At 39.2% G+C, this 25,384-nt stretch overlaps 1 protein-coding gene across 3 annotated transcripts in view; it reads right to left on the reverse strand.

The window, feature by feature from the left end:
- The window catches only part of ccdc80 (coiled-coil domain containing 80), a 29,250-nt gene extending 9,502 nt beyond the window's left edge, over positions 1-19,748 (reverse strand). Inside the window, exons 1-9 of one of the 3 annotated variants that reach the window (XM_078940215.1) lie at positions 18,428-19,711; positions 18,144-18,341; positions 16,953-17,038; positions 16,548-16,916; positions 14,847-15,194; positions 12,919-13,075; positions 8,017-8,153; positions 4,227-4,378; positions 1,041-1,144 (exon numbers count right to left, since the gene is read on the reverse strand). In XM_078940215.1, the coding sequence (XP_078796341.1) occupies positions 1,041-1,144; positions 4,227-4,378; positions 8,017-8,153; positions 12,919-13,075; positions 14,847-15,194; positions 16,548-16,916; positions 16,953-17,038; positions 18,144-18,341; positions 18,428-19,082 (2,206 nt within the window). In that variant the 5' untranslated portion in view covers positions 19,083-19,711. Of the gene's footprint in view, positions 1-1,040; positions 1,145-4,226; positions 4,379-8,016; positions 8,154-12,918; positions 13,076-14,846; positions 15,195-16,547; positions 17,039-18,143; positions 18,342-18,427 lie in introns of all 3 variants that reach the window. The other 2 variants (XM_023950565.2, XM_023950564.2) reach the window with 2 other exon arrangements.
- Positions 19,749-25,384: the final 5,636 nt, after the last annotated feature.

The following is a 25,384-nucleotide window of genomic DNA, read 5'->3' on the forward strand; positions in this document are numbered from 1 at the left end:
GTCCCGGGGTCTGCAAGGGCCATTTAGATCAATGAATTGAATTTATTCTATTGTTACTAGTATAATAAATAAAAAATCACCTATTTTTGCATAAAACATAAACATAAGATTTCTTTTTCAAAATAAAAAATAGTTCATTATGTTTGACAGAGGTTCACATTATGTCCTCTCAAAAAAGACACCCGGACAGCATAGAATTATCTCAATGCAGCAACTGCAGTAGTTCAAAAAAATGTGCATGGTTTATTTTATTGTTGTTGGTGCATTTTAGCCTGAAATTTGTAAATCTAACTAACTCAAATAAAATTGAGTCACCTTACCTTACTTAAAAATCCTTGAATTGAGATATAAACTCCGGTGCACCTTAAGTATGAACTCTGGTTGTGCTTAGACCCAGGATTAAACGGAGAAATTGTTTCTATATTTGACATTAGCAGCTGGATAGCTCATTTGAGTGGGTGTAGGACTGTATGAAGGAAATCTGGGTTTGCTTCCCAGGCTGTGCAATGACCTAATTCCAGCGTGGGTCCTTAGGCAAGACCCTTCACGCTGGTGCCTATCTGGGCATCCCTGAGCCATGAAAATAAAGGATTGTGTCAGGAAGGGCATCCGGTGTAAAAACTTTCTGCCAAACCACCAGTGCGAACAAGTGAAAACTGATTAGCTGTGGCGACCCCTGACGGGATCAGCTGAAAGAGGAACAAAAATGTCGATACTTTACATCAAAAAACACTTTAAAATTCCCCTGGATGGTCTGAGAAACGAATGTCAGTTTTGACTGTTTCCCCTTTAACAAAGTCTCAGATAAATAATAAAAATGAATAGATAGTTTATTGCAGCTAATAAGATTAAATAAATCATACCTCTCAACTTATTTCTGTCACAGTAATACTTTATAAAGCTGCACTAGTAACGTCTGTAATCTGTCTATAGCTTCATTGCATTGAACTCTATTGAGATGTTTGCATCTGTCAACGCAGTAGTAAACTAACAGATCAGTTACAGTTTTCTGAAGGGACTAGTTGGTTCAGATGACTCACCCAAATTACAAGCCTGACTGTTTAAACCATAAAGTTGCTGCTGATAGGACCAATCCTCGTCGTTTGGGGCAGAGATGATAAACAAGCGGCGTCTCCATCGAAACCTGCAATTACAAAAATATATATATATATATATATATATATATATATATATATATATATATATATATCACAGCTTGAATTTAAATACCTCTTTGGTACATGATTGAAAATAAATGCAAGTGGAAACTGCTAGTTCGTACTCAACATTCTCCCATGCAATTACTGCCAAATGGGGACAACCCAAAATTATGCTTCAAAACAACCTCTGTAATCTGTACTTTGCACTGTCTCCATAGAAACCAAAAATGGCCTGTCTGCTTTTGATACTTCTTTAAAAAAGTGACAACATTGATTCGGTTTTGAGAAACTGCAGAGGATTCATTTAACTTTATTTTCTATCAGACAGGGGAAAAATCGGGCTCATTTCTACTAACGGTGACCATACAGTATGCTACCTACTTACTGTAATACTTTGTAAGGACAGACAAGTTTATCTCAAAGTCTAGATTCACCATAAGACTTTTTTTTTTTTTAAATAGAAGGTTTGATGTGGGACCACTACATACACAGTCAAAGGCAAAAGCCCTAGCTTTCTGATCCCCTGTCACCATGGAATCTTGTCATCATGGAATGTCACCTCTGTGCTCTGTTAACCCTTGTGCTATCCTAGGCACTTTAACATTGGGAGTTGGGTCATCTAGACCCACTAGACAGTGCTCTGAACCTTTTTTCTTCAATGATTTGTGATCTTCACTGGTGTCCATGGATTACACGAAATCTTTCCACCTTTATCCACCTTTGTCATGGTAGGGAGAACACGTCAATGTAAGGGTGGGTCATCTAAGATAGCACAAGGGTCAACCCTTGTGCTATCCAATGTTGGTCAGAACGGAGCGATACCTTGATTTCACGTGTTTCAAGGTAATAAACATGGACTGGCAGACATAAATTGAGGAGAACATTGACATCAGATTGAGAGCAGCTCTTTTACACACGGGTATTTCTCCGTTCTCCAAAACGTAACAGGGCCTTCTTTCAAAAGAGATTTCAGCTCAATCATCTCCAGTTCGCTCGCTGCCTCATCAGTGACAAGCGGGGATCTCAGGCAGTCACTCTCTGCATTAAAGGATCGATTCGAAAAGTGATCTGTGGTCGTTTCTGCTGCAGGTCCTCAAACCGCAAAGTAAAGTTTCCGTCCAGTTGCACAAGCAGCGTCACGTTCTGCGCTTTATTAATTTGGATTGCTGCCTTCTGCTGTGAGCTCCGCAAAGAAGGAGAGTGGGACAGATTGCCGTTTTGAATGTGCACTTTGAAAATCTTCAACTTGTTAATAAAGGAGACAATTTGTGTCAGATTAGGAAGAGTTTTTAATTTTTCCCGGGATACGTTTTGTTCTTTTCTGCCATGAACTATTTTACTGCTTCCAAAAGCTCACAATAATAAATATAGTGACGCCATTCTGTTCAGTAAAAAAGTAAGAATCTTCCCATTCTTCCAGAAACATCCTGCGTTTATCTTTATACTCTGAATTTCGCCATTTTGACCATGAGAGTAACAGTCTGCACGCACATCATATGTTTAGTTGTTTTTTCCGTTTTTGGGCGTAACCTGCGCAAATGATTGGCGATCACGTATGTGTCGGGAACAGCATCAAAACAAACACACTTCGAAATTGCTTTTATTATTATTTATTATTTAATACCCTCTGATGGATTTGAGTGTGGTTTACAAGCGTAAAAACTATGAAATGAACAATATATAGAAAATACGATGAGACGCAAAGGCACGCGGCTTTCGAGCCGCATGCAGCTCGCAGCATGCAGCTTTTTCGCCCCTTCTGCTCCATAGTTTACAGCCATACTGGATGTTTAACACATATAAGGAGAGCTTAGCTTCCTGTGCTCTGCGGTTGGGAATGAGGTCCTGAACGTCATTTGTGTTCATGTCCATGATGTCAGCTCAGGGTAACCTGGCTCTTTTGTGGGGGTGCTTCCTTGTTTTCTTTTTTAGTTTATTATAGTTTGTGAATCGACGACAGTTACAGTTTGTCTGCTGTTTGTCTCGGTAAAGAGTTTTACTTAACTGAAAAGGAGGGTCTAAGGGCAAGGACGCCCAGTTTAACTTTGTGTGTTTAGTTTAGTTTAATCATTACCTACTGAATCTTATGACTTCTTCGTTATGATTTCATGTACAATTCTTATACGATTACCAGCATCTAGCCCATTTAGACGACGATTGTTGTAATATTGGGCTGTATAAATATAATTGAATTAATGTTTACTCTTACTATTAGCCATCGTTAATTTGTAATGGGAGGCATCTGAGGGTGTCGCTGTGCCACGGTGCAGAGGGTATAAAAGGAAGTTTATGTGTGGTTGCCATGGTGCTAGAAAGGTAATAATGTTTTTATCCTTACCTGTGGCTGATGTTGTAACCCTTGTGCTATCCTAGGCACTTTAACATTGGGAATTGGGTCATCTAGACCCACTAGACAGTGCTCTAAACCTTTTTTCTTCAATGATTTGTGAACCTCACTGGTTTCCAGGGATTACATGAAATCCTCTTCACCTTTATCCACCTTTGTCATGGTAGGGAGAACACGTCAATGTAAGGATCGGGTCATCTGGACCCCATAGGATAGCACAAGGGTTAAGCAGTGGTTGATGTTTTTATTTTAATTTTATGACAGGATCACGGCAGAGGTAGATCCTGTTTTACCGGGGGTTTTCTGGACTGGGTATGAGGTTTTGCAACGCACCAGTGTTGGAGTACTGTGCCCTGCTGTCCTGTTCAAGTTTATGTTTTTGGGTTTTGTTTGTCGTGATTGATTAATCAAGTGGAGGAGCGGCGTACTTCTCTTGGTCATTTTTGTTAAAGTTACTTCCCTCAATTCACACTCGTGGACATTATTTCCATGTTGGTGGTGTATCTGACCGAGTTTGCTGTGCATCACACTTATCCTGCATGTTTGACATTTTTTATTGGTGGGCATTGATTGTTTGCTGTGGTGTTATCGGTATGGCATCAGACTGTTAAACTGTAAATGATGGTGCCTCTGTGTTAATAAAACTTTTAACCTGCTTCACGGCATTTATCCTTTTTTGCTCGGTGCAACAAATTCAGAATCTTTGCAGATAACCTCACCTGGAGAGGAAGTTCTCCAGAGATCTGGGCTTGTCCTCCTTTTTACAAACCACTCCATCTTTCTTCTGCTGTTCCATTTCACTGATGCGGGAGGAGAAGGTATCAATGTAGTCAAAAATAGCCTTCATTGCGATTGGGACCACGTAGGATTGCTGGTAAAATAAAAATAAAAAATAAAAACAGCCATAAAAATTATATCACTTTGTCTTAACACTCTCTAAAATGAAGGTTTTAAATGTGTGAAAACCAAAGAGGAACAACATCAAACGCAGACTTTGTCAACCCCTTTCCTTCTGGTTTTTCTGACATTTCTGCTCTACTTGCAGAAACGTGCATTAGGTGTATTACGTTCAAAAGAAGCTGCAACGACAGCGGTGGTTGGTCAAGAAGCAAGATAGTGGCTCTCAAGGACAGAGGTTTAAAGTCTTTTTCATTTAGTTACTGAGTCAGCATGTCTGTGGAAAAATCTAATGAAGACAGTCCAAGATTTTCAGAACTTTCGAAATTAAAAACATGATGAGGAAATAGAGCAATTAAGTCTGAAACGTGTTTAGAAATGTGGCGGGGTCTTAGCCAAAAATTCTCTGCATCATTTCTCAGAAGCTGAAATCCATATGTTTGCCAGTCACAAGCCTTACATTGTCACTGGTTTTTTGGGTCGTGCTAACTTTAAAAATGTCTGTTTTTAACTGCAATCTCATCTTTTTTTTTTTTCTTAAACACACAACCCACACTCCAGACTCTGCAGAAGACGATCACTGGCCACTACAATGAATCTAACCCAGGGGTCTTCTGCAACCTGAGGCCCCCGAAGCCATACGTGACTCTTTTATCCTCCATTGTGGCTCTTTGGCTTTGAAGACAAAATCCAAACAATTTGAATTAATAATGGATTGTAGTTCATTTGTTTAGGTTAATTAAGTTTTGTAATTGATGTTTTAAGGTTTAAAATGTCATAACTGAGCAAAAACACATGTTCTGATCAACTGCTGCACAACAGTGTCTAGTTGCTGTTCAGAAGCAAAGTTCTCAAAGTATAGAACTAAATTTACTTGTATATATAAAGAAAAACATGGATTCCACACCAACGTCAACGTTTATATTGGATAGTAAAACCAAAGTTATGATAGAAAATGTCATGTTTGACTTTCTTGCATTTTCAGTTCAAGTAAATCTGCTACTGCAGGAGGACCTTCATTTACACAGCACAACTTTTCCTTTGAAAGAAACTTGTATGTGCTTGTAAGTTTCAATTATTATATGTAGAGAAATTTACCACTGTTATAATTCAATTATTGTAAACATTTAAAAGTTTAATTTTGTAAAAGAATAGCTAAATGGCCTCAAAAACATAACATGTAGTTTTCTGGGCGGTTTTGGTCTGTAAGGAACTGGAACAAGTGGATTTTTTAGTGTTAAAGGTTACAGATCCCAGCTGTAACCCAAAGCAGCCAGCTGATTGACCTCTGCACATAGTCCTGCAGAGAAAATAAAATGTAGACCCAGTTAAAAGACAATAATCATAAAGCATAGAATATTATTGAGCCAAAATTAAACGAAAATAAAATAAATATATTTATCTTTATTACAGTTGCTTACTTTTTCTGCCTTTTTGTATTTTAACAAAGGTTCCCATTTTTTTGTGTTCTATTTTTTATCATTTAGACTTAAGCCAGAACTTCTGTAACTTAGCCAGTTACAGAAAGTTGTCCCCTTGACAGAGTCGGCTTCTGGTGGACGGCTTTTATATTTAAAAGTAGTTGTTGTTCTTCTCTCTATAGCCCCTTTATTTCATACAAAGTTCACCAACATTGGTATCGACCACTTCTATAGTAAATGCTCAAATTTAGAATAAAGTGAATAAATGTCACTTTATTCAAAAGATTCAGACCTAAAACAAATGGAAATAAAAAGAGGTGTTATGACTCTGTAAGTGAAAGATCTGGACTGCATGGAGGTCATCTCCGCCTCTGGACCTTTGTGGGACAAAGCCATGCTGTTTTAACAGCTGGTGTGTGTGGTTTGACATTGTTCTGCTAAAAGTCTTGTGTTGGGAGCACATGTTTCTCTCACAACAAAGAATGTCAAGTTGGACTTGTCTGACCACAAAATCTGCTTTATAAAGGTCTATTTTAAACAAATCCTGACCTAATGGAGCTTTTGGACAATCTTCAAGCATGTCTTTTGTTTAGCATGGAAGTTTTTCAAAGCCTTTGCAGTGTGAAATGTAGAAATATTGTTTTAAATTACTGCAAGATATTGCACAACATGGGAATTTTAGTCTAAATGACTGTGGAAGTTTGTGCAATGCAAAAGGATAAATACTGATTTGTGGAATCTGTAAACAGATGTGAAATGACAGGATTGTTTCTCAAGACTGACATGTTCATGGCAGCTGGCCCCTTTCCTGGTGGTAAGTCTCCTAACCAACTTCTCCGTCATTTTCCAGAGAAACTGCAATGACTAAAGAGCTCAGACTGAACAGGCTTAGTTTAGAATAGTTGATGTAAAGCCCAGTTTTCAAAATTGGAGATGGAACTGGCATGGATTTATTTGTTGTCTATGCTTAGACCAAATGTGTCACTGGAAATGAAGAAAAACAAAGCTATAACGATGATTCCTTTTATCTGTGACCTTTTTATGAACTCATTTTGTGTCAAACATGTTTACCCCTTGGCTTTTAATGAAAATATGCAACAAACCAATTATGCTCCATAAATCACATTAATTTAGCATCTACTCAAAAGCAAAAACATAACTGAAAAAAAGTTATAATATAAAGATAAATTATAATTAAAATGAAATTAAAATTAGTGTCAAGAAAGTGTCAATGAGGTTAAAAAATCATTTTTAGTTTGAGGGTCTCATTTAGAAAGACTTTTTGTGGTTTAGATTTTTATTTATCTATGAAAGTAAAACATATGTACATTTGTTAGGACTTTACTTAGAAATATTTTTTGTCATAAAAACCTAAACATAAAAACTGAATTTCTAGACCTCTGTAGCTGAACAAAAGTTTAAAATCTTAATCGAAGTTTCCTTTCCTGAATAACAAAAATTCTGTTGCTGCATTAACTCAAGGACCACATTACCCAGGAAAAAATTCTCTTCTGTTTGCAGCAAAACAGATGCACTATGTGATGTTGTCATTGCAAGTGTGTTCTTCCTTTATGTACTTCCTGTCTGCACACACAACTTTACACAAAGTTGTGTAAAGTCCTGTGTGAATTTGAGGTTTTTCCATTGGAATCACTTTCGGCGTTGCTGGAGCCGACCCGGCTACTGTTGGGCAAAGGCAGGGAGCACCATGAACAGGTCAGCTGTCTGTCGCGGGGCCACACACTCACAGTCACACTCAGGGGAATTTTAGAGTCACCAATTAACCTTTGAAGCATGTTTTTGTGCTGTGGGAAAAGCTGGAGTGCCCAGAGGAAACCCAGACATGCACCAGGATAACATGCAAACTGCTCACAGAAAGGACCCGGCTGGGATTTGAACAACGAACTTGTCGCTGTGGGGCAAAAGTGTTAACCACTGTTCCACCATGCAGCAACTTGGGATTTTAACTAAATAGAGAAAATACTAAGGGAATAGGCTACTGGTGTTTGATAAATTATGAATTTTTGGAGAAGAGTCATCCATGAAACTCATGGCTATCAGGAAAATGGAAACAATCTCCTGCTGCCAGAGAGCAAACTGATTAGAGCAGACAAGGGAGCGCTCAGTCATACGTTAGATTTTAAAAAAAACCCACAAAGAACCAAACAGTCATTTTATCGGGGACACATACCTGAACTCTCATATCAGTATCAGTGAGAACCATGTAGAATTCATCATATGTCATTCCATACTCTTTCCTTAGCTCTGTTATTAGGTCCTGGTTTACCAGATCCTCCTGACGGAGACCTTTCATCGGCTTGTCGTTTTCTGAAATGCAGATAGACAGATGGTTAAATACAACTGTCACTCACATTTGAAATGACATTTATAAACCTAAAGCTGTTAAATGTACAGAAATTCTTTGAATTTTCTTTCATAACGTCAAAACTAGTATTGAGATTCAAGAACATTTCTGGATGCTCTTCTTTATGCCTCTAGAACCATAAGCTATTGTTATTCTACGAAGCCCCAAAGTTTTTTTTAAAATTACGTTCTTCACTGCAGAGCCTTTTTTCACTGCTCTGTCTTGTCTATATGTATAACATTTACAGAGTTACTGTTGTTTTTCTTTTTTTATTACAGCAGTTCCAGTGATTTATGTTTGTCTCTGTCATGTCCTCTTTGACCCCAGCCAGTCCCAGCTGCATATGTTCACACTTAGTGAGTCTGGCTCTTTTTAGAGGAAGCTGTTCCTCTTTATCTTCATCCCCCCCATAATGTTTTGTCAATATAGTGGACTACTCTTCAATGACAATGGCATCGGGGGGCACATAGATCATTATTAAAATACAATTATTACAACATAGTGCTACCAGTATGATTTGGACTAAATCAGGAGTGTCAAACGCATTTTGGTTTGGGGACCACATTCAACCCGTCTGCTCTTAAGTGGGCCGGCTGGTAACATAAAAGCAAAATAACAGTTTTGTGTTTGTTTTGTTTTTTTTCTCAGTTGGAAAAAATGCCTCAATCAACATATAGCCTAATCATTTATATTAAACATTCATTCACAGAGGCCAGTGGATCTCAAATAAAATGCATTACACTTAAAAAATGTTTATTCAATTTTGTACAGACTGAATATTTTACATCTGAAACTGAAGCAATCCCGATAGTAAACTCAAGAGGAGGCAATGCAAAAAAATGAAACACGCTGCCTAAAGTGTAAATGTGCAAATCAATGAAAAATGAAACTAATTTAAACTTGCAAACATTTGTGAACATAATAAGAATTTGGAGTTAACCTCCCTTTCTCTCCTGAAACTTCACCTAGCCATCAATATCAGGATTCAGATCCTGTGCAGAAACATATTTACTGTCATTCAAGTTTACAAAACACAATGAAATGTCCAAGAATCTTTTATTGGTTTGTTGCCTGAATTTTGTGGAAACACCTGCCTTCTTCCTGACCTTTGATGGGGCGCCATCAGTGACCAGACTGACATCACATGACCGTCTGGTCACATTGTCCAGCACAGTAACTAGAGAGCTGACTATGTCATCAACTGTTGTTGTGTCCATCATTGGAACCAACTCAAGAAACTCCGCTGTGACAGGTCTCTTCAGCACCTCTAACAAATGTGAACAGTTGTATAAATCTGTGATGTCGGTGCTTTCATCACTAGCGACCTAAAATTGAATGCATGACTGGATTCCTTCATTTAGCTGCCCAAGTCTCCTAAGAGATGTTGGATCTGCAATCCCTGACAGACTTCTGTTATCAAAGGTCCACTGCTTTTTGGATAACAGGACTTCTGCAGCCTTCAGCATTTTTCCATAAGATCACCATCTGAAAATTATGTTGATGTTTGCACCAACTTGTTTGCAATAAGGTGTCTGTCACTGCTCCATCACTGACGTCACGGCGGCAGTAAAAGCAGACAGTGGTTTTTTTCAGTCCAGCTAATAGTTGGTAAATCTTCTCTTTTCTTAACTGCCCCTTCAAATGGTGAAACTTTTCTTTATGGTGAGTCTCTTAGCCCTTGTGCTATCCTAGGCACTTTAACATTGGGAGTTGGGTCATCTAGACCCACTAGACAGTGCGCTGAACCTTTTTTCTTCAATGATTTGTGATCTTCACTGGTGTCCATGGATAACATGAAATCTTTCCACCTTTATCCACCTTTGTCATGGTAGGGAGAACACGTCAGTGTAAGGGTGGGGTCATCTAAGATAGCACAAGGGTTAATGGTGCTGAATGTTATATTCTTTTAGCACTGCGACCTGTTGATGACATACCAAGCACGCAGGTTTTGCATTCAGGTACGTGACTAAATAATATTGTCTGTTTTTCGTGGAAAGCTCAGCACTCTACTTCAACCTTTTCTTCTTTTTGACAACATTTTGGTCATTAGGGTTTCACTACTGATCATTCTCATAGCAACGTAAGAGCGGTGAGGCTCGCGGGGAACCAAACTCCATCTTACACAGACGCAGAGCTGTTAGGTTTCGCTTTTGGCACGCGCTGATTCACCTGTATTGCTTTTCCTTTTTGCTCTCCCTAGTGCATGTTGCACATTTTCGTTATTTCTTAAAAAAAAGTTTTCAATTTCTGCCATAAGCCCGGTCTCCTGCAATTCTGGGTCCCACGCCACCACATCTGAAACCAGACACTATAATACACTGAGGATGACTGTCTCAAGTGAAGACAGCTGTGAATAATTACCAAATAAAAGCAGGTGAGGGTTTGACAGAAGGAACCAAGTAAACATCATAGATCCAACAAACCAAAGGGGTACAGTTCGATCCACAAGGAGTTCCAAGAGAGCAATCCAAATGTAATCCAGGTCCTAAAAACATGTTCCACTCTGAAACCTGGTCAAAATGTTAAGAACTTGACACTGGATAACGGGTGGGCCAAGCAGAATACCTGAAAGGAAACATACCTGAAAGGAACATGGTAGACTGTTGTGTCTAAATTCCATCAACATTCACTACTTAATGTACTTTAAATGTGTTCGCCATTTTGTCAGGGAGTCCGAATCTAGAATTCCAAAATTCAGTGCACTAGAAATTTCCCAGAAGTCTCTGCGAAAACCCAATGTGCATTGATGCTAACCAGATTGTCAAGGATAGACCACAATGCATTGCGTTTGAACGATTTGTCATTTGAAAAAAAAAAAAAAATCATAGTACATTTATTTTTTATAAATCATCCACGAACAAATCATCATAAATAAATCATCATCAGAACAAAGTGGAATCTCAACCCTTGTGCTATCCTATGGGGTCCAGATGACCCCACCCTTACGTGACGTGTTCTCCTATGACAAAGGTGGATAAAGGTGAAGAGGATTTCATGTTATCCATGGACACCAGTGAAGATCACAAATCTTAGAAGAAAAAAGGTTCAGAGCACTGTCTTGTGGGGTTTAGATGACCCAACTCCCAACGTTAAAGTGCCTTGGATAGCACAAGGGATAAATAGTCTTTGTAAAATGTTCATATTTATTAGGTTTTTACTTTGGAAAATGGGTCACGACATACTTATTTGGAGTTTAATAAAAAGGTGGAGAACATGAGTCTGAGTTGCATTGAAATCCTGGGCACAAGATTTATCTGCATTATATATATATGAAGTTGTAGGAAGTTTTGAAGGAATTTAGACATAGCCTGTGATTGAAAAGCATATGGTGTCCTACACAGGTGAAAGACTTTTTCACAATCAATGAACAGGAAGTCAGAAGGGACAAAGTGGTGTGAGGAGCCAGAATCCTAAAGTGGATCATGTTTTGAGAAGCAGAAGAGTTTCCTTTTTCATGTAAATTAGGCACAAACCCCATGAAGCAACTCTTTGAACATCTGTGGTTGAGCGGTTTCTGAGACTTTCAACATAAAAGTGCAGAACTTTGCCATTAAGTGCACCAGACCAAAAGCCTTTAATTATCATGTGGGGAAGGAAGGGTGGATTAACACACGTAGCACAACAGACATTTGGTGGTTTGCTCACAAACACTGAGCAAAAATTGACACACTCGGAAAAAAAATCTGTTCCACTTGATGTTGACCAACTATGAAGTCACAGTGACCTGCAGAGAGGAGGGGAAACACCAAAAGAACCAGTTGTGTGTACACTGGACATGTTCACAACCTCATGCCATGTTTCCATCACCTCATAGAACTCACTAGCCTCAACGTTGACCATGACTCATACTTGTTGAGCCCCAACCCTTAGAATAGCATTAACCTAACTGTAATACAAGGTTTTACAGATGGATTTATGTTGCCAAACCATGATATATTCAGACAGAAACACACATCCTAAACCCACAGAGAATCAGGACTAGGAACTCAACTTTTGCATAAACTATTATGTTCATGTTGAATGAAAAGCACAAAGTGGGTTTGCTCATCATTAGAGACCCACTCTGATGAAAATTGTGTTTTTAACATGTTCTTGTGGCATTTTTCTGATGGTGGACATGTGTAAACAACCTAAATGTCTTAAAAAGCCATATTTCATGTCTATCTGAAGCATCTGTTTCCTCTACATGGGCGTGCCTGTTGGTGCTGAGCTGAGTAGCCCCGCCCTTAATCCCCCCTTTCTCGAAATACGTACAGCTAGTTCAGCACTTTATTCTTGGTCACATGGACCCAGATAAGGGGTTAAGTTTAGGATTTCAGTTTATGGTTCGGGTTAAACCACCAAATAGTTCCTGAATGCGGTTGTTTCTGTTCGTGAACTTGTCCACGCTGGACGAGCAGAATGGGAAGCTCGTGCAATGCGCTCTCGGGCCGTTGCGACATCACAATGGCTCATTAATTCAAACTGAGCGTCTTTGCAACAGTTTGATTGACAGCGATTTAAAAGGAGAAATACTCAGAAATGCTAAAATAAAATGATTTTTATTATATTTCATTACATAGGAAAAATACCACAAGTACATGTCAAAAACTCAAAAAAAATATGATTTTTGTCGGAGGGAGGTCTTAATGCTTTGTCTGTCGAAGTAAGTAAGAGCTTTGAATGAAGCTGACAATCTCATTTAAAAAAATGATCAATCAGTCCATGCTGAGAAACAAAAGCACTTACCTATCTGATAATGGTCGATCTTCATGGTGGAGTTGCTCATTGTGCCAAAGATGGTGATGATCGAGAGTTTTCTGATGGCCATCTCACACACCGACTCCAGATACTCGTCTCTTTGCTGGACATATATGTTGTTCTCTTCAGAAGGGGATGTGATCAGCTGCATGAGGAAGGCGTGGAGGTCAGAGGGTCAAGTATAGGACAAAACATGCAGAACAGATATGACTTGCTGCAGTCAGATATTAGGACCTTTTTGACTGAGTGGCCTTTTCATAACAGAGACGTGATAAGAATCGGCACGAGTTGCAAAACAGAGACACATAGTCTGTCAGCACTCAACTGTGCAGTCTGTCCATTGGCAGGAGGAAGGAGGGGAATACATTTTAGGCAGATGTTACAGAGCTGATAGTAAATAACTGTCTCCTACTAGTGTACAGGGGTGCTTCTCAGTCTTTACCCAATAAATAACTTTAACAAAAAAAGTCCCAAACTTACAGACCACTGTTTGGCCCATTTAGTTGTTTAACTTATTGCAAACCATTAAAATACAGAAATACATTTTGCTAGAACAAAGCAAACGTTTTTTATTTGTTTCGATCAATCTAAAAATGTTATATTTTTCAACTGCAAAAAACACCTGCAAAACCTTTTTTCTTACGTCTTATTGCGATAAAAGTGTTTGAAAAAGTCAACGGAACAGTTCAGATGTAAGTGAGGCTTTTTCTACAGAGGACATCACAAGCTGGACAGGAAGCTGCTGAAAAGACAGAAAAATCACATTTCTGCATCTTCATGTTGAAATCATCAAGACAGAAACACCACCACCAATTTACATGCTTTCAATGAGATGGAAATAAATAACTGTTTAATTCCTGTTGACGTTTAAGATCAAATATAAGCCAATAACTTGAAAAAATGAGTAGTGAGTATAGAGGCTTACAACGTACCAGATATGTTAATAATGTACACTTCATTTCTATTAGAAGTGTAGGGTATAATAAATGAATAGGTTTAATAATTTTGTACATGAAAAAATGAATCCTTTAGTTAACAGGGTTCAATTTTTGTGAAGGACATACAGAAAGGATGATTAAAAAATTAAATTCAGAAGTAAATGAAACAGCACAACAAAATATGCTGCTCTGACATCCAGTCTCTGGTTTAAAAAATATGAATCAAGGAATAGTTTTGTGTGTAACAAATAAGATTATTGTGTAGCTGGTTTAAATTAGTATTTAATATTATATTTTATATATGCTAATAGATAGATAGATAGATGACTTTATTAATCCCACAATGGGGAAATTTCATTTATCTGTGGCAGCAACACGACATTCAGAAATAATCTATATAATATAACATCAATAAAGGACATCACAAATTACATTTATATTAGATTAGTAAAAATATTACTAAAATAGGTACATGTATGCATTTATCCTGCACTGGTGGCTTTTCTTTTCTTTTCTTTGCCAACACTTTGAATGCACTCTTCTTCCTCCTTCAAGATTCAGTTTGATGAAAGCATTTCTGAGCAATTCTTTATCCAAATTGTTGTGAATCAAGAGCAGATGAAGAATGCCGTTTGAAAAAGAGCTCATTTGTGGCGTAGAAAATACAATGGGCGAGCCACAAGCTCTCTTCCCGGCTCCCAGGTCTCAACAACACGGAGTGGGGGTGGGGGTTGCCCCTCGTTCGGAGACCCGTCTACAACTCAAAAGTGAGTTTTCTAATGAACTACTGCTGCTCTGCTATGTCATAGAAAACAGTTTGTTTTTTTGGCTAAAAACAGCTTAATCATGATTGAAAAAAAAAAAAGAAATGCTTTGAAAATAGATCAAAAGATGATCAGAGTGGGTCTTTAATAACTGGACTGCTAATATGTCCTTCTAGAAACTTTCCCCCAAATGTGAAGATAACGTCATGCTTACCAGAAGTCGCCTTCTGTTACCAAAGTAGTCCAGGAAGGAGTCCAGGAGAGAACCCTTTGGAGGAAGCGTTGGTCTCTTTGTGGGCTTTGGGTAGTCCTCTCTGTTTGGGTGTTTTGCCAACTTCTTTCCATTTTTCTTTCCTCCAATTTTTCCCTCCTTCCCAGCTTTGCCTCCTGTTTTCTCAGATTTCTTGGCAGCCTTGTTTTTCTTCTTCTTCTTTTCATGTTTATCGTGCCTGCCCTTGGCCTTTTTGGTTGGAGGTGCATCAGTGAGGGTTTCTGTCTCCTCCGGGTAACTGAATGTTGGCTTGCTGGGCTCTAGCTTGTCCTCATACTTTTTAATCAGGATCTGTAACCAAAGAATGATGGTGTTTTGCCAATAGCCTTACTTGCTAAAGACCGTGTCACACAGCAACTACGTACATTTTGCACGTATTGCACCAATGAAAATTGGTCATATGTGAATAAACGTGGAAAAGTGAGAAAAGTTGTTGGCTTTACGTGAAATTTTCAAAGATGTATCACAAATGAACCACATTAAAACCACGGAAGTATGGATAGACCATGCTAAGAAGATGCAAATTAACGTAGAACATGAACCATTCGTGATTATTGCGCTGTTTAAATGCAATTTATGAGTGATTGGTGCGTCAATTGTGTAATTATAATGTGATATGGGCGCTGTATATTAAAGTTATACATCGGTGGTACATGCATGAAATGTCTGTTAAACATACGTGGAACGGACATGGAAATCCAGAAATTTGCAAATGCATCTTGCAAAAATCACGCATAATTGTGTAAGACTTACGTAATAATTGTGTAATATACATAATTCTTAACAGACCAAGAGGTTTGAACTCCTCAAAACTGAATTTACGTAAAGACCTGTGGACGGAAACCCTCGACGGACATCTGCGCACATTAACAAATGACAAACGCAAGAAACACATACTAATTACGTATATCAGGGATGTATCATGAAAGACCAAAATTTCCTATGTGGACAATGCACAAAAAATGTATGTAGAGGCTGTGTGACACAGCCTTTAGGAGAAAAAACATTTGCTTGAAAGACTTCAAATTTTGCGAAACTCTTACACCTGTACCCTTCACATTTGTCTAATCAAGGTGATCTCAAGGCCTAACCAGATACATCCCACAACAACAAGAACTAAAGATTATTAGTAGACACTTAATTTAAGTTTTAAAAAATTGTGTGTCATATCTTGGTCTAAAGTTGACACTTTTTGAATCACGTCATGCAGTTTTGCTTTAGCAAATGTTCATACAATCAACCCTGAAAAACATCCAAATATTCAACAGCTACCATTTTCCTCTGACTTTCAACAGTAATTTCCCTTCACTGTTTGTTTCAGAAAAATCGTTGATGAATAAATAAATGCAAGTGTGAAACAAAATGTCTTATAAATTAACATAACAGGAGGGCGTGGCTTTTTCCCTTAAAACTGCAGCCATGGTAATCTAAAAATATTTATAATATATTTATATTTATATTGTCACAGTATAAACTACTTTCTGTGCATAGCAGACATTCATATCTCCAAATTATTCCTAGCAAATAAGATTTACACTAAATCAACTGATCACCACAGAGTTTTATGGACCAGGTATCATGTCAGGTTCAAGATCTCTAAATAAACTAGAAATCCACTGAAATGTGTCCAGTATAGTGTGTCACCTTCTCTCCTGTGTTCTTCTTCGATGGTTTAATCTTAAAGGGTTTGTGTGTCTCCGAAACTGGCTTCTGGTTGTGTGGATCCTTTCTGTCCTTGTCAATGCTGTTGTCTCCAGATGGAGTGGTCTTAGCCAAATATCCGTCTCGAGGATTGTAGTAGTGTGGGTTTGCTGAGGTTCTTGGGACTGGGGGCCACACTGCTGTGGTTTGTGGCCTGGTGGGTCTTTGAGTGACTGTGGTAGTGGGTTTTTTTGTGGTTGTGGTTCTTCTAGTAGTGGTGGCTTTGGTGGTTGTTGTTGCTCTGGTTGTAGTTGTGGGTTTGGTTGTAGTTGTGGCCTTGGTTGTGGTTGTGGCCTTGGTGGTGGTTGTGGCCTTGGTGGTGGTTGTGGCCTTGGTTGTAGTTGTGGCCTTGGTTGTAGTTGTGGCCTTGGTTGTAGTAGTTGTCGATTGAGTTATGGTTGTAGGTGTGCTGGTGGCAGTTGTGGATGAACTTTCTGGGGGTCAGATCATACAGTATGATTATCCTCTAAATCACGAGACATTCAAACTATAAAATTCTTTCTTTTCTGTTTGTATTGATGCTACAGAATCAAATTGATCAAACTACAAACCTTCATTCTTCTACTTGACAATAAAATGCAGTGTTTGGCACTGATCATTTAGCATTTCAGCGTATTGCATACACTTGTAAAAGGTTGAACCAAGGATTGACAAAATTCCTTCCAATACTGTACTAAATAAATAGAAAAATCACAACCTTTTTATTAAATAACAATAAACAAATGAATAATACCGCATTGAGTTTTATCCAGAAAAATGACCCACCAAAAATGTCTACTAAATATTGGTAACCTTCCTATAAGAGCAGGAGCATCAGCATCTTTAGTATTTATTTATTGGGAGAAAAAAAAGCAAAGACCCAAAAATCCACAGAGGTTCTGAAGTCTATACTATGTACAGATTAACATTTTAAGTTGCCCATTATTGCAGCAGAACAAATCAAATTTAGGCATGATCCTATCTATACACATAATAAAACTAACAAAAAACTGCCAATGTTTAGTTCAACCAAGAAGTAAAGCTTGAGAATCCGTTTTCTGAGGGTAACAATAAAACAGGTTTTTAAAGATTTACTTCAGAGCAGGAACAGTCTATGATTGTGTGTTTTTGATGTCTTCATACAATTCTTTGACTTTAAGGTGGATATTGTTGATTTTTCTTTCTTAGGTTGCATTCACACGAAGATGCGAGGTTGTCTTCTGGAAATATTGATAACATTTACACCTTCATTTTGTTGCTCTGACATTCTGCGCTCTAAGAAGAAAACCAAACCTCTTAGAGAAATCATGCCGTGCTTTCTTTGTCTATGATAAAAAAAATAGAGGACAACAAAGAACTCTGGTGAGTTCCTTTGATCCACTAAATGTCATTTAATAAACAGAATCCACCTCCTCACTAAAGTATGTGACAGTTTTTTTTAAGGTTTCTTAATAGTACCACAGAATTTGGTGAGTGTTTGGTATTCTTGCATTAGGATGCCATTTGACTGTTTTCCCAGTTTTAAATGAACCCAAAGCTAACCTTAAAGGTGAGCCTCACCTGTCAGTGCTCGCTCCTCCACCTGACCCTCCACACCTGCTGCCTTACACTTCTGGAGGAAACCTTTCTGGCGAAGCTTCTCAATTTTCCTCATGGGTGACTGATCAATGACCTCATACATGGCTTCCAGTCTCACAGGGTAGGGGTACTTCTCCTCCACCTGCAGGGTTTTCTTCAGAAGCACCATCCCAAACTTCCCTGCGGGTCAATTTACCACAAGCTGTTAATGTGGATGGAAACACGTCTGCCTCCATCCATGTCTGAGGTTTGCCTCATATACTCACCCTTCTCTAGTTTGAGGAAGCTCATGAGTCTGGGGATGAGCACCGTGTCCAGAGGCTCCTCAAATATTTTCCCCAGAGGGCTGATTCTTCTCACCTTTCCTCCCATCTCTCCCTCTTGATGAAACATCACGATCTGGTGCACGTGTCTCTCTGCAAGATCGCAGTAGACATCTGACTTGAGAAGAGACATCATCAATCTGTAGTAACCGTCTGATTCATGAGGCGCAGAGATGACGAGGACTCTGTTCTTCCCCGCGAAGCTGGCGAGCAGATTAGGTGAACCGGAGCCGCTGGGCATCCGTCCGCCGCGCGCTCTGGACCCCTGAGCGCCTTCATCTTGGAGCATGTCCGACTGGCGAGGCAAGCCCGATCTCCTGGCGACAGAGCCCCCGCCTCTGCCCTGAAAAGCCCCCTTCTTAATCGCAGGCAAAGCCCCCTCATCAGCCTGAACATTCACCTCCCTGCTGGAGCCGTGGATAGAGAGGGCAGATCCAAACCCAGGGCGCAAACGCCCCACGACGCGCTCCGTGTTCGCTGCGCCCGGTTGGACACGTCCCATCCGAGCGTGTCGGTGCGGCTTTAGGGCGGCCTGTCTGTCTGCTTGGGTCCAAGTTAGCAGACAAATCAGGGCTGAAATAAGAACAAACTCCCGCATTTTGGAAAGAGACCAAACAGAGCAAGACAACCTTTTTGCTGCAGATCCGGCAGCGAGGCTTCAGTAGTCGGGCCGCGTCTTCACAAAATATGGTTTCAATTAATTACAGATGAGGACATCCTGTGCGCAGAGTCGCCTCATAATAATCTACTGATGCCGTTTAGTAAACCAAACATCCAAATTGAAAAGGATTGCTTCGATCAGACATAAATCCCGAGGAGAAGAAGTTCTTTGCGCGTAAGGAGTCACATCCAGCTTTATTCCACGAAGCTTCCTTTCCTGGACGCATCGGGACTTTTTTTTTTAAACAAACAGAAAAGTTTTTAAAAAGTCATACCGCCAGCAGCCGCTGGTTGTTTGCATTCGTTTGCTTTAATCCTCAGATATTTTCTCTTCCAAAGGAGCGTTGACGCGCCTGCTGGAACCTTCGCTGGGAGTGCACAGGAAACGCGGCGTCGTCTCCTCGCGGGTTACCCTGGCAAATGTGAGTTTTGGAGGATTTCCCAGAAAAGTCCACCCAAACCTCAGCCTCCGCACTCCTGTTGGCGACGCCTCGCTCGTCAGGCCTGAGTCTGGACCGCCATCCGGCCAGTCCACTGCAACACTGAAAATGATCAATTTCTGTCCTTCCTTCCCTCCACATCTCCAATAAAAGCAGTGGCGTTTTAAAGTTAAATGATAGCCGGGGCAAACCCCCTACATATACCCCCCCCCCCCCCCCCCCATGTTTAGATAGGGGTGATTTAATTGAACCATGCTATTATTTTCATTTGTCTTCTGCAGGAAAAGAAATCCATAAAGAAATGTAACTTCAGAAACATAAAAAAATATATGTTATTAGTGTGTATTCAGGTACCCGCACAGTCCAGCCAGCAAGGCCAATTGGGCCCCATACGGTTTAAAAGTGGGCCTCAACAGGGTTTGTCCCCAGTTTCCACCTCCGCTGTCCACCCGGGCGGCATTTAATCTTAGGTTGCTGGATAGAGTGACCTCAGCCGCTGCTGTGTGAATATTGTAGCGTATTGCTTGTTATATTAGCCTGCAACAAAAGAAGCCTGTTTCTGCCTCAGAAATTACAAAAAAAAAAAAAAAATGACAACCATAAGAAGAAAAAAAGTATACCATATACAAGTAAGAAAAGTGTTACCGCAGCCTTTAAGCAGACATCTGGGGTGGATTGAGGGATTACAGATCAATTTTAAACTTGGCTTCACAAAAAACGAAATACTTTTCTTGTAGTTTCATGTGGGATTTGACTCAGTGATGAATCAGTGACATTGAAGTTTTTACTTGAACGGATTTTAAACACAGGGAAACTTGGAGAATGGAGTGTGGACCTCCAAAATTCTCACTCCTGATTGGTTGCCATAGAAACAATGAGTCAGACCAATTACTACTAAGTGACAATGTCTAGTTTCCACATGGTGGTCTTCATATGGTGAAAAAATTAGTTTCATTTCATTCAACTTGAAAGTAAGTCATTTTCTATGGGCGACTTCACACTCACTTAGTCCAGTTCTCATATTCAGTCAACGACACTAACGCATTTTTTCCTGATATTTTCTACCTGGAAAAGAAACCTTGGTGTTTTAATGACTTGGAACAAACATAGGGTCAAATAACTCCACTATTTAAGATCACCTCTTGGATACCCTTATTTTTTACATACAGTACCAGGCTCATATAAAAGCAGGGAATATTTTGTTCAATTGAGCCTGGAAAAGAAAAAATAAGCTTTGTATGTGCATATAATGACTTTCATGTGACCAAGTGTTTGTCCCACATGTCTGACATCTGTGTAGACCAGATGTCAAAGCATCCTCTTCACAGATGATGTGACTGAAAAATCACAACTGTAGCTGTTCTTTAAGGAAAAAGCCATTTCCAAACATTTAAAAGCAACCCCCCCCCCCAAAAAAAAAAAAAAACACCAGAACATCTGTTCTGTTGTAAAATAAATGAAGACAGTTAGTAAGAGAACACCTAGCAGATGGACAAAGACTGACTATTCTGTTGAAGAACAGAAGAAAGCAATCAGTTTTTCCAGTGGTAAGAAACAGACAAAAACTACGGTACAGATGTCTGTTATAAAACATAATTTTTAATAGCTGAAACAGCAAGAGGAGATAAAGGCAGACACATGGAAAAATCCCTGGAACCTCTTTTATAGAACAAAAAACAGCCCATAATTATAGCATTGAGAAAACAGACAAGCGTGATCATCCCCTGAAACATTACACAAGAAAACGGGATTACAGGTTTTTTGGAAAAAAATATCATTTTAAAACATGCTGCAAATGCTGCCCCTTATGGAGTTGACCCCCCCCCCCCCCCCCATCTAAAGTTTTTGAGGAATACAATGAAAATTATGGCATTACATCACGTATTCCAGACTGCACTTTTTTAAAGACAGGATGGATGTCTTCTTTACCATCCTCTGACACTGACACCTAAACGCTGCATTCATGTTTGGAGCATCAATCTTACAAGATCTGAGTAATGGCCAGACACAGCACAAGGCAGACTGCTACAGGTGCTATAGGTGAGACAGATGAATATGCACAAAGTAATTAATAGACGATTAATCGAAGTGGACTCGTTTTAGGTTTGAACATCAGGCCAAGACAAGAACAGGAAGTGGAGACAAAATGAAGACTTGTTACATCACAAATGTCTTATCAAACCTCAAAAACTAAAACAACAATCACCAAAAATATTATTTTAGAATATAAACAATAAACCTGATGTCACATTTTAGAGACAGTCTCTCTAAAAAAAAAAGCTTAAAACTGTGTTTGTGATTTGTTATTCATTCAAATCATTGTGAATCAGGAGCAGACAAAAAATGCTGTTGGAAAAAAGGGATGTAGACACTAAAACAGCAAGGCACAAGCTTCCTGCTCTTCTCCATTCTGATGCATCCACTTGTAAATGACGAGATCCATGTACGTCTTCATTTTCCTGACCTGAGCTGAAATTTGTCTCAAAACTGTACGACTGAATAGCTCCAATATTGCTCGCTGTTTTTTTGCACCGCTGATGTCAGGTTGGGTGTGTGAGGTGCTGTAAGCTATCAGGCGAGAGAGTAAAGAGATCGATGATGTGCTAGTTATGATGTTATTGCCTCAAACGCTTCATTTTTAAACATATTTGGTACATGTAAGGTAAGCCTGTAAACATGTAAGACTTTTCTCTGATCACATCTGAAAAAATAACATATTCTGTTTTCCCTTTTTTTGTATTTTTGAAAATGTCTATTTGATGTTTACACGGTCTTTAAAACTCCTTGTCTTTTTACATAACCTGTTGGAAAACAAACACTGGACCAAAAAAGTTGTGCAATGCTCAGGATTGGCTTGAATACATGTATTTACTGTATTTACTAAGCACACAACCTGTACTGGACTCAGTGAATTATTCTGAGCAGATCTGGTGGAAGTCCACAGAAGTAAGACAAACAAACAAACAAACAGGATGCAGTAAAAAGTAGAGAAGGTGAGAGCTTCAGCAAGTGGAATGGTGGTTACAGTATCAAACCAAGAAGCTAACACCATTAAAAGGAACATGAAAAGCTTAGCAGGTAGCATGTTTCATCACTCAGTTTAAAAAAAACAACCAAATAAAATAAAGCCACGAGCGGCTTTGTGTGGGCCACAGACCTCACCTGCCCTCACCGCTCACTCTTTGGCGCCTTTTTTCCCACCCTCACTTGTTGAGTGGCTGCTCCAGGTCATTGACTCCACCCTCTGGCTGCCTGGTCAGAGCTGCATGTAACAAATTGATGAAAAAATACTTTATTTTAAAATGACAGTTGTTCTGTTGGGTTTATCTCCAATGCAGCCATTTTAGGTTTTGGTTGCGTGGGAGTTTTACGTCTTGCTGACGCTGCTGTGCTGCATCACCTGTCATTCTGCTCACCTGGCAGGTGTGGCCATTGATCTTGATCAGCACCTGCCAGGTATTTAAGTCAGAGGAGGCCTCAACCATGGAGGCATGCAGAGACAGCAGAGCAGGAGGCTGAGGAGCAGTTGGGGTTTGAGTTGGAGCTGTGCTGGTTGGCCGTCTTATCCTGCTGGGTTTTGTTATTTTAGGTTGGGGTTGGAACTTAGTAGTCTTTATTTGCAGGCTTGCTTTGATTCCTTTCTCCAGTTAGACTTTGTAAGGCAACCTTAGCTGGGACCTTCTGACTCCGACGGTCAATGTGGCTGGGTCAACTTTCTCCCTGACTTATTTTATGTTTGGCCAAGGTTCAATCCCTTCGTTTTGTCTTTTGTTGGAACCAGCACAGTAATTTCATTTTTGTTCTTGTTTTACAGGACAGCAGATTTTTCTTTTTCCAATAATCTGTGTTCCTTGTCTTTATGATCATCTCCCCTAAGCTGGCAGGTTTGCCTGTTGGGGCCGTAACAAGGAGTAACAAACAGGTCTGTATCATTTTTATAAAACTGCTTTAAGTAAACTTTAGGATTTCCTGGGCAGCAACAGTGCTTTTTGTTAACCACGCCTGTAGCTGCCATTGCAGTTACATACTGATATCTTTTGGAGCAGGAACCTTCTTAATGTGTGCTTCATTAAAAAAAATAAGTTATGTAATTGAGTTTCTTGAACAGTAAAAATATGAAGGTACAAACAAAAAATAATTTTCAAGGGCATGAACACATCCAAACTATTACAATAACATTTCCTAAACAGTGTCTGATGTGTTTCTGTGCTTCCCCAGTTCAGAATCCAAAAAGCAAATGCTAATAAAAGACACGGCAGCTCCCAAAATGCACCTAACCAATAGGAAGCCAGAAAAGTGGCATGGCCAAGGAATGACGGGCGCATACATGCATGAAATCTAATAAATGACCTAAGTTCAGCCAAATGGCTCCAATGCCCGTACAGTAGTTCATGTTATCATTTTGTTCAGACTGGGTTTCTTGAACATGACAATGAGCTCACTGGACTCAAATGACCTCCAGTCAACAGATCTTAACCCCAAAAAAAACCTTTGGGATGTGGTGGAACGGGAGATTTGTGTGGATGTGCAGCAGACAAAACTGCAGCAACTGTGGACCAAAGTCTCTGAGGAATGTTTCCAGAACCTTGGGGAATCTAGGCCACCAAGGATCAAGGCAGGTCTGAAGGCAAAAGGGGGTCCAATCCAGTACTAGCAAGGTATACAGTACAGACCAAAAGTTTGGACACCCTCCCTTTCATTTGAATGAGAAGTTGTGTCCAAACTTTTGGTCTGTACTGTACCTAATACAATGACCGGTGAATGTAGTTACATTATTTTTGTCACTTTTCTGTGTGATTTTTTTTTTTTTTTTTTTTTTTTTTTTTAAGATCTTGTAACTTGGTGTTTAATATGAAAAATGGCTTAGAAAAATTTCAGCAATGTTTTTGTATTTTCAAGCATTGTTTATGTATAGATTGAACGAATGCTGATTCTTGGAGCCAAAAAATCCTTTCTATCTGCTTTCCCTTGATCCTGTTGGCAAAAATGATGGGTCAAGGACAAGAAGGCAGGCAAGATTTAAAAGGATCCTTGAGTCTCTGTTAGATATCAGTGAGATTTTACAAAAAAACATTTGAAAACAAACGCGTCACATTTTCTTTTCCTAAAAATAAGCATCGTCCTAAGGATAAAAAAAAAATTTAAACTCTACTTTTAAAAAGTGTATTTGCTATGTTTGCACAGCATTAGGAACATTTTAGCAATGAAAAATGCAACAAAGTATTTCTAATCATGCTTTAATGACTTGTATTCTTGCTCTTTTTCTCCTTTATCCTTTGCTTCGACCTTTTTGGAAAAGATGATTTAAATTCCCACTCTGATCATCTTTTGATTTATTTTCATATAGTTTCCAGTGCTCATTTAATTAGGATTATGCCATTTTTAGCCAAAAGGAAAAAAAAAAGGAAAATTTGTAGGACAATTTCTGCAGAGCTGCAGGAGTTCATTAGAAAATCTCCTGAGTGGTGGGTGGACCTGTTGATGAGGAACCTCTGTTCACGTGCTCTCCTGCTAGCTTACATCCCCTCTCACCTCAAACCTAATTTTACTAGTACAACAAAATACGAGCAATATTGGAGATATCCAGCCGTACAGTTTTGATCCAGATTCCAGGTCAGACGAGGAAAACAGACGTACATGGATCTATTTGTCTGCAAGTGGATGCATCAGAATGGAGTGGAACAAGGAGTTTGTGGCTTTCCAATTGTAGGTACGTCACATCCACAGGCTTTTTTTAAACTGCATTATTTTTTGTCTGCTTGATGCACAACATTTTAAATAAAGAAATACTCAGAAATGC

The sequence above is a fragment of the Oryzias latipes genome, chromosome 21, assembly GCF_053564925.1.
Source record: "Oryzias latipes strain Hd-rR chromosome 21, Olatipes_Hd-rR_3.1".
Classification (NCBI taxonomy): domain Eukaryota; kingdom Metazoa; phylum Chordata; class Actinopteri; order Beloniformes; family Adrianichthyidae; genus Oryzias; species Oryzias latipes.